Here is a 12,885-nt window from a genome sequence, read left to right as displayed (position 1 = left end):
AGCATTTCTCATTTATTCAAAGAATTTAAAAACAAATCAGGACTCAAAATTTAGGTAAAACTTTGACATTAAAGTCCTGCTGCAAGCAAATCTCCCCATTCTGCAGCTATCTTGGTAAAGTTCCCAGCCACTTATTTGGGCAGGTTGAATGACTTGTCTAGATGAAGGGGGAGAGAGTCATTTTAATTTTCAAGGATCAAAAAAAGAGCATCTAAAAACTGCTAATTCAGTTTAGGGTCGCAGCTTACATTATTGGTTTAAATATAGTTGACCTTCCTGCCACCACGCAGTCGAAATTAGTCGTTTTAAAATTTAGCTTGTATGTGCTTCAATGCAAATACTAGATTTCAGGTTCAACATATAATTGGCTCTTTGGTGGCATTGACTGAAAACCTCCATCTTTGTCTTCGCAGAAACCTGGATTTCTGTTCTGCCAGCCATCTGCTGTTGTCAGAAGTACCTTTGTTTAGCTTTATGGTTCTCTTCTTACTAAACAGCATATTTGATTGTCGCTTTAAATATGACCTTCTGGTTGCTTGGCGCGCCAGTGTCAAATGTCCCAGGGCAACATATTATCATGCGTACATGGGCACCAAATGTTTAGGGGGAAAGGAACTTGGGAAAGAAGCCAGGTATCACTGTTCTGTTCTTTTTTTTGTTTTAGTGTGCCAGACAAAGCGATACCTCCGTTTACACGGATCAGTGTTCTGACCTTATGGTTCTCCCACCATAGGTCCAGCCTCCTCCTCCTCTTTAGATTGGATTTCAGGGGTTTTCAAAATACCCTCAGAGTAAAAACTCTAATAGTCAGTTTCACATTACTTACACACAACAACACCTCCTCGGTGATCAAGTTTTTGTTTCTTCTCCTGGGGTCAAAGTGGGGGTCTTTCACTTGTTAGATGACTTTGTCAATCGCTACACTCTGGAGCCACCTAAAAAAACCACAGATGGACTAATGTGTGACAAATGCAGAAGTATTAACCTACCCTTTCTGGTACTGTTTCTTGGCCTCTTACTGCATAGATAATATTGCCAAACACTGTAATACTGTATGTCCTAGTACTCAGCATGTACCACACGCATGATGATGTATGCATGTCTTAAAAGCTACTAATGACATATTTACACATTAGCTAACTTGATTATCTTAGATTGGATGGACCAGATGGTAAGAGTAACATATGGTTAATGTCGCATGTGTTATGTTTTGCACACTTTAAAGTGATAAATGAAGTCAGATTGTAAAATAATACCATGCATTAAAGATCCTCCTTTTTTCTTCTCATTATCTCTGTTTTTTTTCCCCTCTGCTTTCTCTTGTAGGCTTCCTCTATGCTACGAGCGTCCATTGCACCACAGTAAGTCTTCGTTTGGAAGACATCATTTTTGTACCAATCATACAGTTTCATTAAACCACAATAAAGCAAGGCTGCTATCTCGTTTCTCTTTAAATCACCAGGAGACCAAAGGATGTGCCAATGTTGCCCTCGTTAGACTATGAGAAGCTTAAGAAAGACCTCATCGAAGGCTCAGAGAGACTTCAGTCTCTGCTACTTCAAGCACTGCGCTGGGTGAGCATATTCTGTTTATTATCTCCAGCATTCTCCTTAGTAATAAGATATCTCGTATTTATCTGTTCATCAGCCTTCCTTGTGACTTTGTTTGGCTCCAACACTTGCTTATCACTTAAGAATCAGTGTATTTGTCCGTCTTCATCCTCAGAGAGTAGAATGTGTTAAGTACAGTTTTAATTTGGGGCGTCCAGAAACTTGGGCAGTTTGTGAACCTGGACAAAAGAAGAGTGGCACTTATATTTACTTGGATTAGACTTTTGAGTGCTGATTGTTGGATCTGTTTCTAATGTCTTTTTAGAGACTCACCCGCTCACTCCCTGGTGAACAGAGAGACACTGTGCTTCAGGCTTACATCAGCAATGATCTTCTGGAGTGCTACAGTACTAAAGAGGTGGAGTTATAGCTTCACTATCATGCATGTTAACACTACAAAGTTCATTCAGAGGGCCTGTTAATTAACTTGTGAACGTGCAAATTTAAAACACGCCGTAAATAAAAGAATCATAGAAATGTGGCGCTTCCAGACAATTTTAAACCGACACTTAGAACATAACTCGCTCCCAAAAAGGTTATGTTATCCTTACAAGGTGACTTTCATGACAAAGCTGGAGGTTATGGAAAAGGCAATCAAACTTGTAAACAAATTTTTGACAGATTTCTAAAATATTACAGTCATCTTGTTTTTATGACAGGCGGTCTAATCTGTCAATTTGTTTAGCTCTGTAAGTCATATATTTAAATTTAGAGGAAGAAAATCATTGTTTATGATCTTAACATTATCAAATGTTTAGTAATTATTTTATATTAAGAAATCATTTGAAGCCAATGGTGAGTCATTTAGAAATGGTTCCCAGTCTCAGAATAAGCACTTTCCTTTGAGAAGCTCAGATTGTGTCCCAAACTTTACCCTCATGAAAGACTTTTGACACGCTTTGTTCTTTTTTCTTTTTTTTCTTTTCTCTTGTCATTTTCTTTTCACCTAGCCTTTAGCTTCAGGTGCTATGCTGAATACAATCTCTTTAGAGTGAATAACCCTTTCATAAATGCTTTCAATCTTTGTACTCCTGTGTACGTTTCAAGGTTTTCTAGGTATATCTAAGTGACTCTGCAATCATTTAAGGTGACTGTTGTTGAGATTTGGTGCTATATAAATAAAATTGAATTGAATTCTGTAGCAACGCTGGAAGACTCTCTGCATTTAACTGAGGTGTTGGTCAGCGTACATAAATATGATGCCTTTAATTTTAAAGTGTTGCAAAAATGAACATTAGGGAAGGACACATTCAAAAAGATGCTACTTGTCAAATAAGTTACATTGTGTTTTATGTTTAAATTCATAGTCCTTGTCTCTAAGAAAGTTTACTCTTCAAAAAATGGCAAGTGGAAAAACTGAATAGTCACAGTACACAACTTGCCCTACATTTGTTTGTTTCCTCAGAAAACTGTGCTTCATTTAATGAGATCAACAAACGAGATTGTCCGTCAATACATGGCTCGTCTCATCAATGCATTTGCTTCCCTTGCAGAGGGTAAGTTTAAAGCTGCCATTAGAGCTCATTAGGCATCATCATTTACTTTGTAAGCTGATTCCTGATGGCTTGACCTTACTGGCTTTCCGTTTCGAAGAAAAACTATTAATGATGCTCCACAAAAGCTAAACAGTAACTGTAGACAGCATTTTGTAAAAAGGAGACTTTAGAATGGCTGTGAATGCTTTCAAGATGTTCCTTTGATATTTATTACAGGTCGTGTTTACCTCTCCCAAATCCCCATTCTTCTGAAACATCTGACAGAAACACTCAGGAAGGAAGAAAAAGAATCTCTTACTCGGGAAAATGTCCTTGTGGCCCTGCAGAAACTCAGCCTCAGGTAGTTTTTAAAATTACTAGGGTTTTCTAAATCCTTTCTTATCTCGATTAATGTTTTTTAAATGAATATGTCACAATTTTTGTCCTTTTGACAAGCATGAATATCTGACCATACATCATGTCTCGCCTGTTAGAAGGAGTCAGCAGACAGCCATGATTGCAGATGATCTGATTGGCTGGCTAGTGGATGAGCTCCAGGACTCAGACTGCCTCAGTGACTACAACCTGGAGTATTCTGCAGCTTTGCTTATGAACCTGTGTTTGCGAACAAAGGGTAAACATAAAAACATGCAGAACACAAATGTAGCTCAATAATGCGAACACCAGACGGGCGGCATGGACACCTAAGTTTGTGAATGCGACAACATGAGAATGAGGTGACGTAGGAGCTTCAAACTGATACCACAGATGCACTTACTAAAAATCCGATGTATCGACAAGTTCCACTTTCAGTGACCGCATCGTGTTCTGTAAAAATCTTGTGAATGTGATAACTTGAGAACATGGAGATGTAGGATTTTGAAATTGATAGGTGTGTCTGCTAGGAGGCTGAGAGACAGCTCTGGCCATTGCCAAATATATTTTTATTTTGCCAAGAAAATGGGAAATGGGTACTCTTTGTGAATCACATCAGTAACCAACTAAAGACTGAACTGAAGAAATAGGAACAAATTATGCTAATAACTAAATCCCTCAAAGTAGAATTTACAGTTGCCAAGTTGTCTTTATGCGTGAATGGTTCATAGGTCAGTGTTTAAGTGGCTTCACCAACAAATCAAAAAATCATTCCTCTGAAAATCGCAAGGTATAAAGACTGGACTTTATACCTTACTATAAAGTAAATAAAATAACAATCTCACTCTGTAGAAGCAAAATGTGATAAACAAATAAAGGAAGGTGAGAGGGAGAGCTGGCTCAAGGCTTTTACAGGGCATTAAAGAATAAACACATTTGTTTTTAAGCCATACTGTAGGAAACTTTTTTCTGATCAGTTGACTTTTGACCCAGGCTTACAATTTCCTTATTGTCTTTCATCCATGTTAAACAATGATTGGCTTTATTATATTTACTACGCTATGCTACTATGCTATATTTACTTTAAGACTGGTGTTGATTTTCTGTGTGCTTTTTTGTGTCTTTGTTTTTTTTCACTGTCCGTGAATAATTTCCAAGTCAAATAAGTCTTCTCAAACATACCATGGGTTATACTTTAACGTTCATTCATAGAGCTTATTAATAGTCCATGCTATCATGAAATCAGAATGATCTTGTTTCACGCCACAACGAGTCAAGGTCTAGGTTTGTTCCTGTTCTTTCTTTCTTTTTTTCTTTTTTTTGCTGGTACACTAAGGTTAATTATTGTCTAAGTTTGCATTGAAAGCAAACGTTTAGCTTTTCGGTCCTTCTGAATACATGTTTTCACTGCACTCTTGTTTTTACAATTATTTGTCTTCCATTTACGTCATATCTAGGATGTATCGCTTTAAGGCGCTCCCTCTTTTCTTTTCTTTTTTCCCAAAACATGTTTTTATTATTTGCTGTAGTTCTGCTCAATGTAGAATGCCACAATGAAATACTGTTCCACATTTGATTTATCAGTAATTGTATTGTCTTACACGGATAAGTACTGGGAAGTCATTAACCTGATTTATATGTATTAAATCAAATAAGAGTCCCATCATATTGCACACAGAAAAAGCGTTGCTAAATTTGTGTGCTGGATGGTTGTCTTTTTACAGGAAAAAGGAAGTGTGCAGAAAACGCCAAGCATGTGCTAAAAGTTTTGACTGACCTCCTTGGACATGAGAACCACGAGGTGATATACACATCTGCCAACACACAGCACAGATGTTGCATGCACAGTGGTTGCAGTGTGCAAGCAGAACAGATTTCTCGTGGTTGAAACTGATACAGGCTACACAACAAACAGTGTGTACTGCATGCAATAGGTGGAAAGTGCAGAATTAATGCCATTAAAGGATAGAAAATGACACGAGTTGCTAGCATATTATAAACTAAAACTGCCAACATTCATAAATTAACAGTCTCTCTACTGTTGTGTTACACTGTGTAATTATGTCCCTTGAAATGTCTTGCAGTCTTGGCATAAGTGAGCCATGACTACAGGAACATCAATAAAACATAGAAAGCACAGAGTTCATTGATTTTACTTATGTTAGCGGTCAGGTTGTTAAAAAAAGAGCTTATCCACAGCACAAACATTAGTTCCTCTTTGTGGGCACACATCTCTAATTGCTGTATTTGAGACCATAGAGATAGAGGTTGTGTGTGTCTGTGTCGCTTTCAGATTTGGCCATATGTGAATGGAGCTCTTTACAGCATCCTGTGCATTCCCTCTGTGCGACAGGAAGCCAGAGAGATGGTGAGATAGCAGTTTGCATTTTGCAGTTTGCATGTCTCTTCCTCTTCACTTTCCTCGGTAAACAACAGGTGTTCATTTAATAGGCAGAGAAAGTTGTAAATGGAAGTGTAGTTAAAATGTGGAGTTGCAATCACAAAAAGTATAAAAGATGGACGCAGCTTCCAGGTCTGCAAACTGAAGTCAATGCGATCAGCGAGACCTTTAAAACATACTTTCTTTTAAAGTGGGGAACCCTGGGTCAGCACACCTTAATCAACCTTAATCGTTTTATCATTTCAAAAATGAGGATTATCTAGTGTATTGACTAACAAATTTTAGCTAATTAGTTAGCCATTTTTTCATCAGAATCAATTATAAAAGGCCAAAATGGACACGGATGCAATCTCAGTGTTTTGAAATTAGTTTTCAGAAAGCAACGAGTGACATCACAGTGTCACTTAGGTATGTTCATCTTTCACACGCTTTAGCCAAATATTGTTATATATATATGTATATGTTAAAGGATTTTTATATGTATTCTGCTTTATTGTAGTTAAAAATCCCTAGTTGTTTAGCTTCATTTAAATCTCCTATTTTACTGTGTTTCATGACAAAAGCTTGCATGAGGAAAGCCACCACAGGAATCCTCACCTGTTCTGAGTTTGCTGAGATAAGCTTGACCAGTTCCTATTTTTAACTGTTTGAACATATGTTTCATGCTTATCACCTTGTAAGGAGTTGTTTTACACACAAGGGGCACCGACCTGACATATTTTAGGAAGGAGCAGTGTATAAATAAAGAGGGAACTGATGTCTCAGTGTGAGTCTCCACTGAGATCACCCATGTATATACATGCTTGAGTTGTGTCTTTCTTTGCTTGCTGAAATGATTCTCTGACAGTATATATGTATATACTGTAATTTTATACTTGCATACATATTTTTTGAATGTTTTGTGTGTCTTTCCCTCATGTGTGAAGAGCGTTGAAGAGATTCTCCGCTGCTACATCAAAGAGGAGAACCCAAACCTTAACAGACAGATTGAATTCATCATTAAACAGCTAAACTCAGGTTAGTGAAATTTACTGTTAAAAACGTAGATGATAAACTGGTAGTCCAAAAGTAAGCGACTTAAGCGACTCAAGGCGATCGTGGCTCAAAGAGTTGGCAGTTCGTCTTGTAACCGGAAGGTTGCCGGTTTGAGCCCCGGCTCAGACAGTCTCGGTCGTTGTGTCCTTGGACAAGACACTTCACCTACCGCCTACTGGTGGTGGTCAGAGGGGCCGATGGCGCGATATGGCAGCCTCGCTTCTGTCAGTCTGCCCCAGGGCAGCTGTGGCTACAACTGTAGCTTGCCAGTGTGTGAATGTGAGAGTGAATGAATAGTGGAATTGTACAGCGCTTTGAGGGCCCCGAAAAGCGCTATATAAATGCAATCCATCATTATTATTATTATTATAAGCAATGCAGGAAAAACAAAATATGTAAATATGAAACTTGATATCTTACATTTCCTGTTTCAGATCCCCAGTTTTCATAACATTAGTTATCATTTGAAACTATAGTTTTTTTTTATGAAGTATAATTTTGGAAAATCTGCTGGCTTTTTAATCCTTGTGGTTTTTCCACCCAGCCGAAGAGGAAGGACCAGAGTCTGATGATGAGGAGGAAGAGGATGACAATGACGTAAGGCCGCCTGATAAACATCAGTGTGCTGGTGTTTTCCATCATCATATTAAATGCCCGTTTACAAATTAATTCAACAAAACCACTGAACCATATTAACTGGCACATATCAAAAGAACTAAACAAAGAAAATAAAGTATGAGGGGGAATGATGGACCTAAAAAGTTAAAATGTAAATGAATTACAGGAGTTTCCTGGGGTGTGTGTGTGTATAAGTACAGTCTGTGTATATTCCATTCTCTTCCTGTTCCCATGAGAGTTCCTTGAGTGTGAGTGCCCTTGTTCTGGCCTGTAATCTCGAGTTAGGTGTTTTTTTGTTTTTTGTTTTTTTATAGCTGCTATCCGTTTCCCTGCCCACAATGGTGAACTGATACGTACTGTACAATACCTGTTTCTGAGTGGCAGTCTCAAAGCTACAGAATACACTGGTCCCTTGTCAGAGCCTTGTGGAATGGTGCCAAGCTTTTTAAATAAAAACTTAATGGGTGAGAGTTAATTTTTAGTCAGTCTGAGGAAGTTACGCTTTGCCAATGTAACCCGGTAAAAATCAACCTGCAGCAACCCTGTGGGTGTTTTATATAATGCTGCTTAATGCTTAAACATAAATTAAGTGCATGTTTGGACAATATGCATTTTGGACACTGCACACAAATTCTTTCTCAAGTGATTTATTGTCTTTACATTGTGACAGGAAGATTTAATGGAGATCGACATTGATAAAGAGGAAGTTCTTCAGCCACAGCACAGGGAACTGTCTGGGGAAAGCCTGCTCACCACTGAGTACCTGGGAGTAAGAGCAAAACACACATTTTCACCATAAACATATTGTTTGTAGCTAAGAAGACGCAGAGTTCAAATTTTGACACTAATCAAGAATACGAATTACTAACAGTATGGGTACTAGTGTACATATATATATATATATATATATATACATGTATTACAGGCAAGTTGCAAAGTAGCTTGTAAACTTTGTTTATTGTACCAATAACAGGATATGACATTATCACAGTGTGCACTGAACTTTGGACAGTGCATAGGTCTGTGCATTCACAGAATTGTAATCATTTTTGCTATTTGGTTCCTAAATGCTAGCGTGGAATATATTTTACCTCATGATTAGATAAGGTACCGCACATCTGTTTTATGTGGCTATGAGTTCATGACCGGCTAATACGCCGGACAGAACACAGTCAAGTTTACAGTGAGAAAAAGTTACGTGTTGGACAGTTACAGCACTCCATCACATTAATCTCTCTTTTCCCTATTAACACTTTTTTCCATGATGGAAATGTGTTTGGTATGTTACTGTTTTATTGTGTGTGTGGCTGTGTAGATCATGACCAATATGACTAAAGTGAAAAGGAAGCCAACCCCTCTACCACAGCCAGCTGCTGATGAGCCGCTACAGCGGCCAGTCACCCCTAGTTCTCATCGTAATATCGGCGTGGGGTAAGTTAAATTACCAAACGGTGTCATAAGATCCAGACTGAAGTTCACTCTTAAGCTAAAACACTTCTTTGTGGTGTCTGTGGGACCATAAAATGTGAAACTGTGCAGCGGCAGCCTCTCTTTAAGTGATTTACAAACCACCATAAACATTGATCTTTAGATCTCAGATAATGGTGTTCAGGCCTCATTTCTTTAAAGGCTGATCACTTCACAGTAGTCCATAGATCTTATGAGCTGACTAATCTGATAATTGTGCAACCATTTCTTTAGGATACATAGATAAAGATTTTGATGTTTTTCTTTGCAAAGCATCAACTTTGAAGAGATGAGTCAGCCGCAGTAGACTAGAACTGGAATGAGTGCATACCATTGCTATAAAGCATCTTGTTTGACCTTGACAAGGTAATTTCCTTGCTCTGAGCACCAAGCTAGAGAAACAAGCCTAACCTTGTATTTATACAGTTTAAATATTAACTGTTAGAGAGCTGTACAAATATGGAGAACTAGCACTGATGAAAGTCAGTGGAATCATCAAGACAAATTGTTTTTAAGTTAAAAGCCATCTTACTTACACCAATATCCTCATGGAAGTTCTTAATGTGAGATTGTGTTTGTGTTATGTGTAGTGATTATCGACCCGCCAGTCGGGGAGGCGAGACCAGCAGAGACACAGAATACAGACAGAAGAGCGGGGAAGGAAGCCTGCCACACTCTCGATACAACTCACGACCTCCTACACGCTCCGGCAGTCGGCCGAGCACCGCAGACTCCCTACGCCAGAGCATCGGTGGGTGACTCAACTTTCAGAGTTTCAGATGTAAGTTAGGAGTAGCAGTAGAATTTCGAAAGAGTAAAATAATAACTCTTTGACCGTGTCTAACAGCCGTGGCTGTAAATCAGATGTTTGCGCTCAGATTACTCACACTTAGTAGAAGCTCTGTGGATTTTTGTGGAAAAATCTTTAATTTCCCTTCCACCTGCTGCTTTTTATTTGGTTGTGTGTTAGATGTATTTGATGTGGTGCCCAGTGTCCACAAGCAACAAAAGGTAGTTCCAGAGAAGGAAGTTCCTGCAACTTCCTCACAAACCATAAGGGATAAAGACTCAGCAGAATAGAATAGAATAGCCTTTTATTGTCACTGTACATGTACAGTGAAACTGTGGGTGCTTGAAATACAAATATAAATAGTAGGACAGCAGGAATGAATAGTAGACAAGAGGAGTATATACAAAACAGGAGGGAGGCACACATTAGAGGACAGGTTGCAGTGCTCAGTCTGAGTATGTGTGTGAGTGGCCTGAGTGATGAGAGTTACTCAGACCATGGCTCAGATCGGTGGGTGGGCACCAAATGGCTAATGACCTTAGTTTGATGGTATCAAGTGTGCTTGTGTGTTTGATCGTGTTCAGCTGTCCATCTACTTTTTTTTTAGTTTTTTAAAGTTATGACTTTTGTTTCCATTTGAAGGCCTGACATTCTAAAATTGGTCTTTTGACACTCTTGTTTCATTCCCACTCAGACTCAGAGTGTGGGCGGTTGTCCCAGGAGTCAGAATTGGACAGGCAGTATGAAGGTAGAGCCAGAAAAGGATGTTCCCAGGAGGACCACATCGGACACTCTGCCAGGTATACTGACACACAAATGTTAACTGAGCGCGCTCACGCTCATACTTTATGTATAACATGGCTGTTGTGTTGAATTTTACTGCAGTTCTTTGAATAAAACGGCAACAGTTTAACGACAGTCAAAGTTAATCAGTTTGTGGTTTTTGATCAGAGTTTGAACTTAAACAGTCACAGAGAGACTGTAAAAACTGTTTAGACCCCTAATTTTTTATTTTTTGTTTCTAGTGCAGTCATACATGGAAATACAGTATGAAAGGCAAAAACACGCCATCTTTCTTCTTCAGCTGAGACTGAACTCTCCTTTTTGTAATTGCTCTAAGCAGACTTCAGGAATAGTTGTCCAAGCATCCGAAAGGACATTTCAAAGCTCTTCTCTGGATAATCCCAGACTGCTTCATTAATGTTGAGTTTCGATCTCTGAGGAGGCCAATCCATGACTTAATATTCATTTCTGTTATGTGTTTTTTTCTATCCAGATGTGCTTTTAATGCTTTGGCAGTGTTTTTATTATTATTGTCATGCTAAAAAATGAAGCTGTTGCTAATCGGATGCTTTCCGGATGGCAAAATCTGACTGTGCTTTTCTGAGTTCATAATTCCATCTCTTTTAATAAGATCATCCAACACAGCTGGATGAGCCCCCAAACCATGGCCAAGCAGAAGATGTTCACTGTTGTTCCTTTCTTCTGACCTCCTCTGCACATATCGATGGAAATATGAACAGTTTCACTTTGGATTTTTACTCTATCAGATTTGTTTACACTGATTTTTCCCAAAAAGCTGTTAGCTCTCTGCGGATGACGTTTGTGCTGCTAAAATCCTATTCTTAATATTTTACTTTTTTTTTTCTCTTTGATTGATCGATTGAAAATGACAGAAAGAGCAGCCAATAAAATAACAGATAACAAGATGATTAAAAAGAAACCCCAAAAACATTTGAAATTTTGCATAACAAAAAAAAGAAAGAAAAATCACTCAAAAAGCAAACATTTGGGCACTTTACACGCTCTGTATATATAGAGAAATATATACTATATATATATATAAATACTAAATTTACATTTAAAAAAGTTATTGAGCCAACAATAACATGTTAAAAATATTCTTGGCTTAATTTTTCCTGAGAACTAGAACCAGACCTGATCTGATGCTGTTAAGGAATGAGCACAAAAAACAACCACCACATAACTGCAGAGATTCCTGTAAGAGTATGTGTGTGTGTGTGTGTGTGTGTGTGTGTGTGTGTGTGTGTGTGTGTGTGTGTGTGTGTGTGTGTGTGTGTGTGTGTGTGTGTCTGTGGAAAGATTTGGCAAGAATGTTGCTCAACACCGATAGGTGACTCAGCACTGCCAAGCTGGTCTGTGAGACTGTGACATGCGTTTAAACGAGCAGTGCCCACAAAGAGACCCATTCAATCAAACCTCCCCTGCTTCTCTTCTCCTTTAAATCCCAGAGGAACTTGACTCCTGAAACCCACCCACAATAATGAGTCCCAGGAAACTGCTTCAGTCGTCCCTCGCCTCCCCCACACCTCACCCCCCAGGAACGTAAAACACCTCTACCTGGCTGAGTCTGACTTCGGTAGCCTCGTTTCACCCCAGTTTGGAAAGCAAGACTTTTATAGTGAGATGAAATGGGCATTCATATTGAGCTGAAGAGAATCTTAGCAACACGATAGTTTGGCAAATGCCAAAAGAGCAGATGTGTGTGTTTGCAATTGTTTTTAGGCTAATGAACTGATTCCCTAATACAGAGTAACACCTGCTGGAGAGTCAGGCTGTCGGGACTCAGACTCAAGACTTGTTAAAAAGAATTTTAGAGACTGATGAAAAGTTATGTAAAATGTGTACCCATTTCATTTTGCTTCTCAACAGAGCTCAACATGCAAGGATAGCACCTCCACCCATTTTTACGGGAATACAATACACTGTAACGCTTAGTTATACCAGATTTTATCAGAGATATTGGAGCCAATGTGACTACCCTGAACAGAAACCAGAATGAAATCGATCCATTTGATAAGTGTGAGCTTGCTCAACAGGATGTAGGTCGCTTAGCTCTTTCCTGATAAGAACATTAGAAGAGGTTGTGACTGGACGCTGAAGACATTTATTCACTTGTGACCCTGTTTCTCAGACACCGCGGCATCTTTTCTTGGTTTCTATTACACCATAAAGAAGGTGCACAAAGCAAATTAGGTGCAAAAAAAAGAAAATGTCTAATTTGAATGGAAGGAAGGCATTTTAAATATGTTCTGTTATATTAGTGTGTTTAACACTGATTGTCTAAAAATGACTAAATGATTGTCTTGTCTG

General features: G+C 38.7%; 1 protein-coding gene across 1 annotated transcript in view; it reads left to right on the top strand.

Annotated features, from left to right (window-relative positions):
* LOC134643304 (lisH domain-containing protein ARMC9) overlaps positions 1–12,885 on the top strand; it is a 35,491-nt gene that overhangs the window by 12,951 nt on the left and 9,655 nt on the right. The window contains exons 12-25 of the mRNA XM_063495606.1: positions 1,327–1,361; positions 1,463–1,574; positions 1,876–1,968; positions 3,016–3,106; positions 3,323–3,446; positions 3,580–3,719; positions 5,185–5,261; positions 5,754–5,828; positions 6,788–6,878; positions 7,441–7,493; positions 8,185–8,283; positions 8,830–8,945; positions 9,572–9,732; positions 10,466–10,571. Coding sequence (XP_063351676.1) covers positions 1,327–1,361; positions 1,463–1,574; positions 1,876–1,968; positions 3,016–3,106; positions 3,323–3,446; positions 3,580–3,719; positions 5,185–5,261; positions 5,754–5,828; positions 6,788–6,878; positions 7,441–7,493; positions 8,185–8,283; positions 8,830–8,945; positions 9,572–9,732; positions 10,466–10,571 — 1,373 coding nt within the window. The remainder of the gene's footprint in view (positions 1–1,326; positions 1,362–1,462; positions 1,575–1,875; positions 1,969–3,015; positions 3,107–3,322; positions 3,447–3,579; positions 3,720–5,184; positions 5,262–5,753; positions 5,829–6,787; positions 6,879–7,440; positions 7,494–8,184; positions 8,284–8,829; positions 8,946–9,571; positions 9,733–10,465; positions 10,572–12,885) is intronic.

This window comes from Pelmatolapia mariae, linkage group LG15 (assembly GCF_036321145.2).
Source record: "Pelmatolapia mariae isolate MD_Pm_ZW linkage group LG15, Pm_UMD_F_2, whole genome shotgun sequence".
Taxonomy (NCBI): Eukaryota; Metazoa; Chordata; class Actinopteri; order Cichliformes; family Cichlidae; genus Pelmatolapia; species Pelmatolapia mariae.
This window is presented reverse-complemented; position numbering and strand designations above follow the sequence as displayed.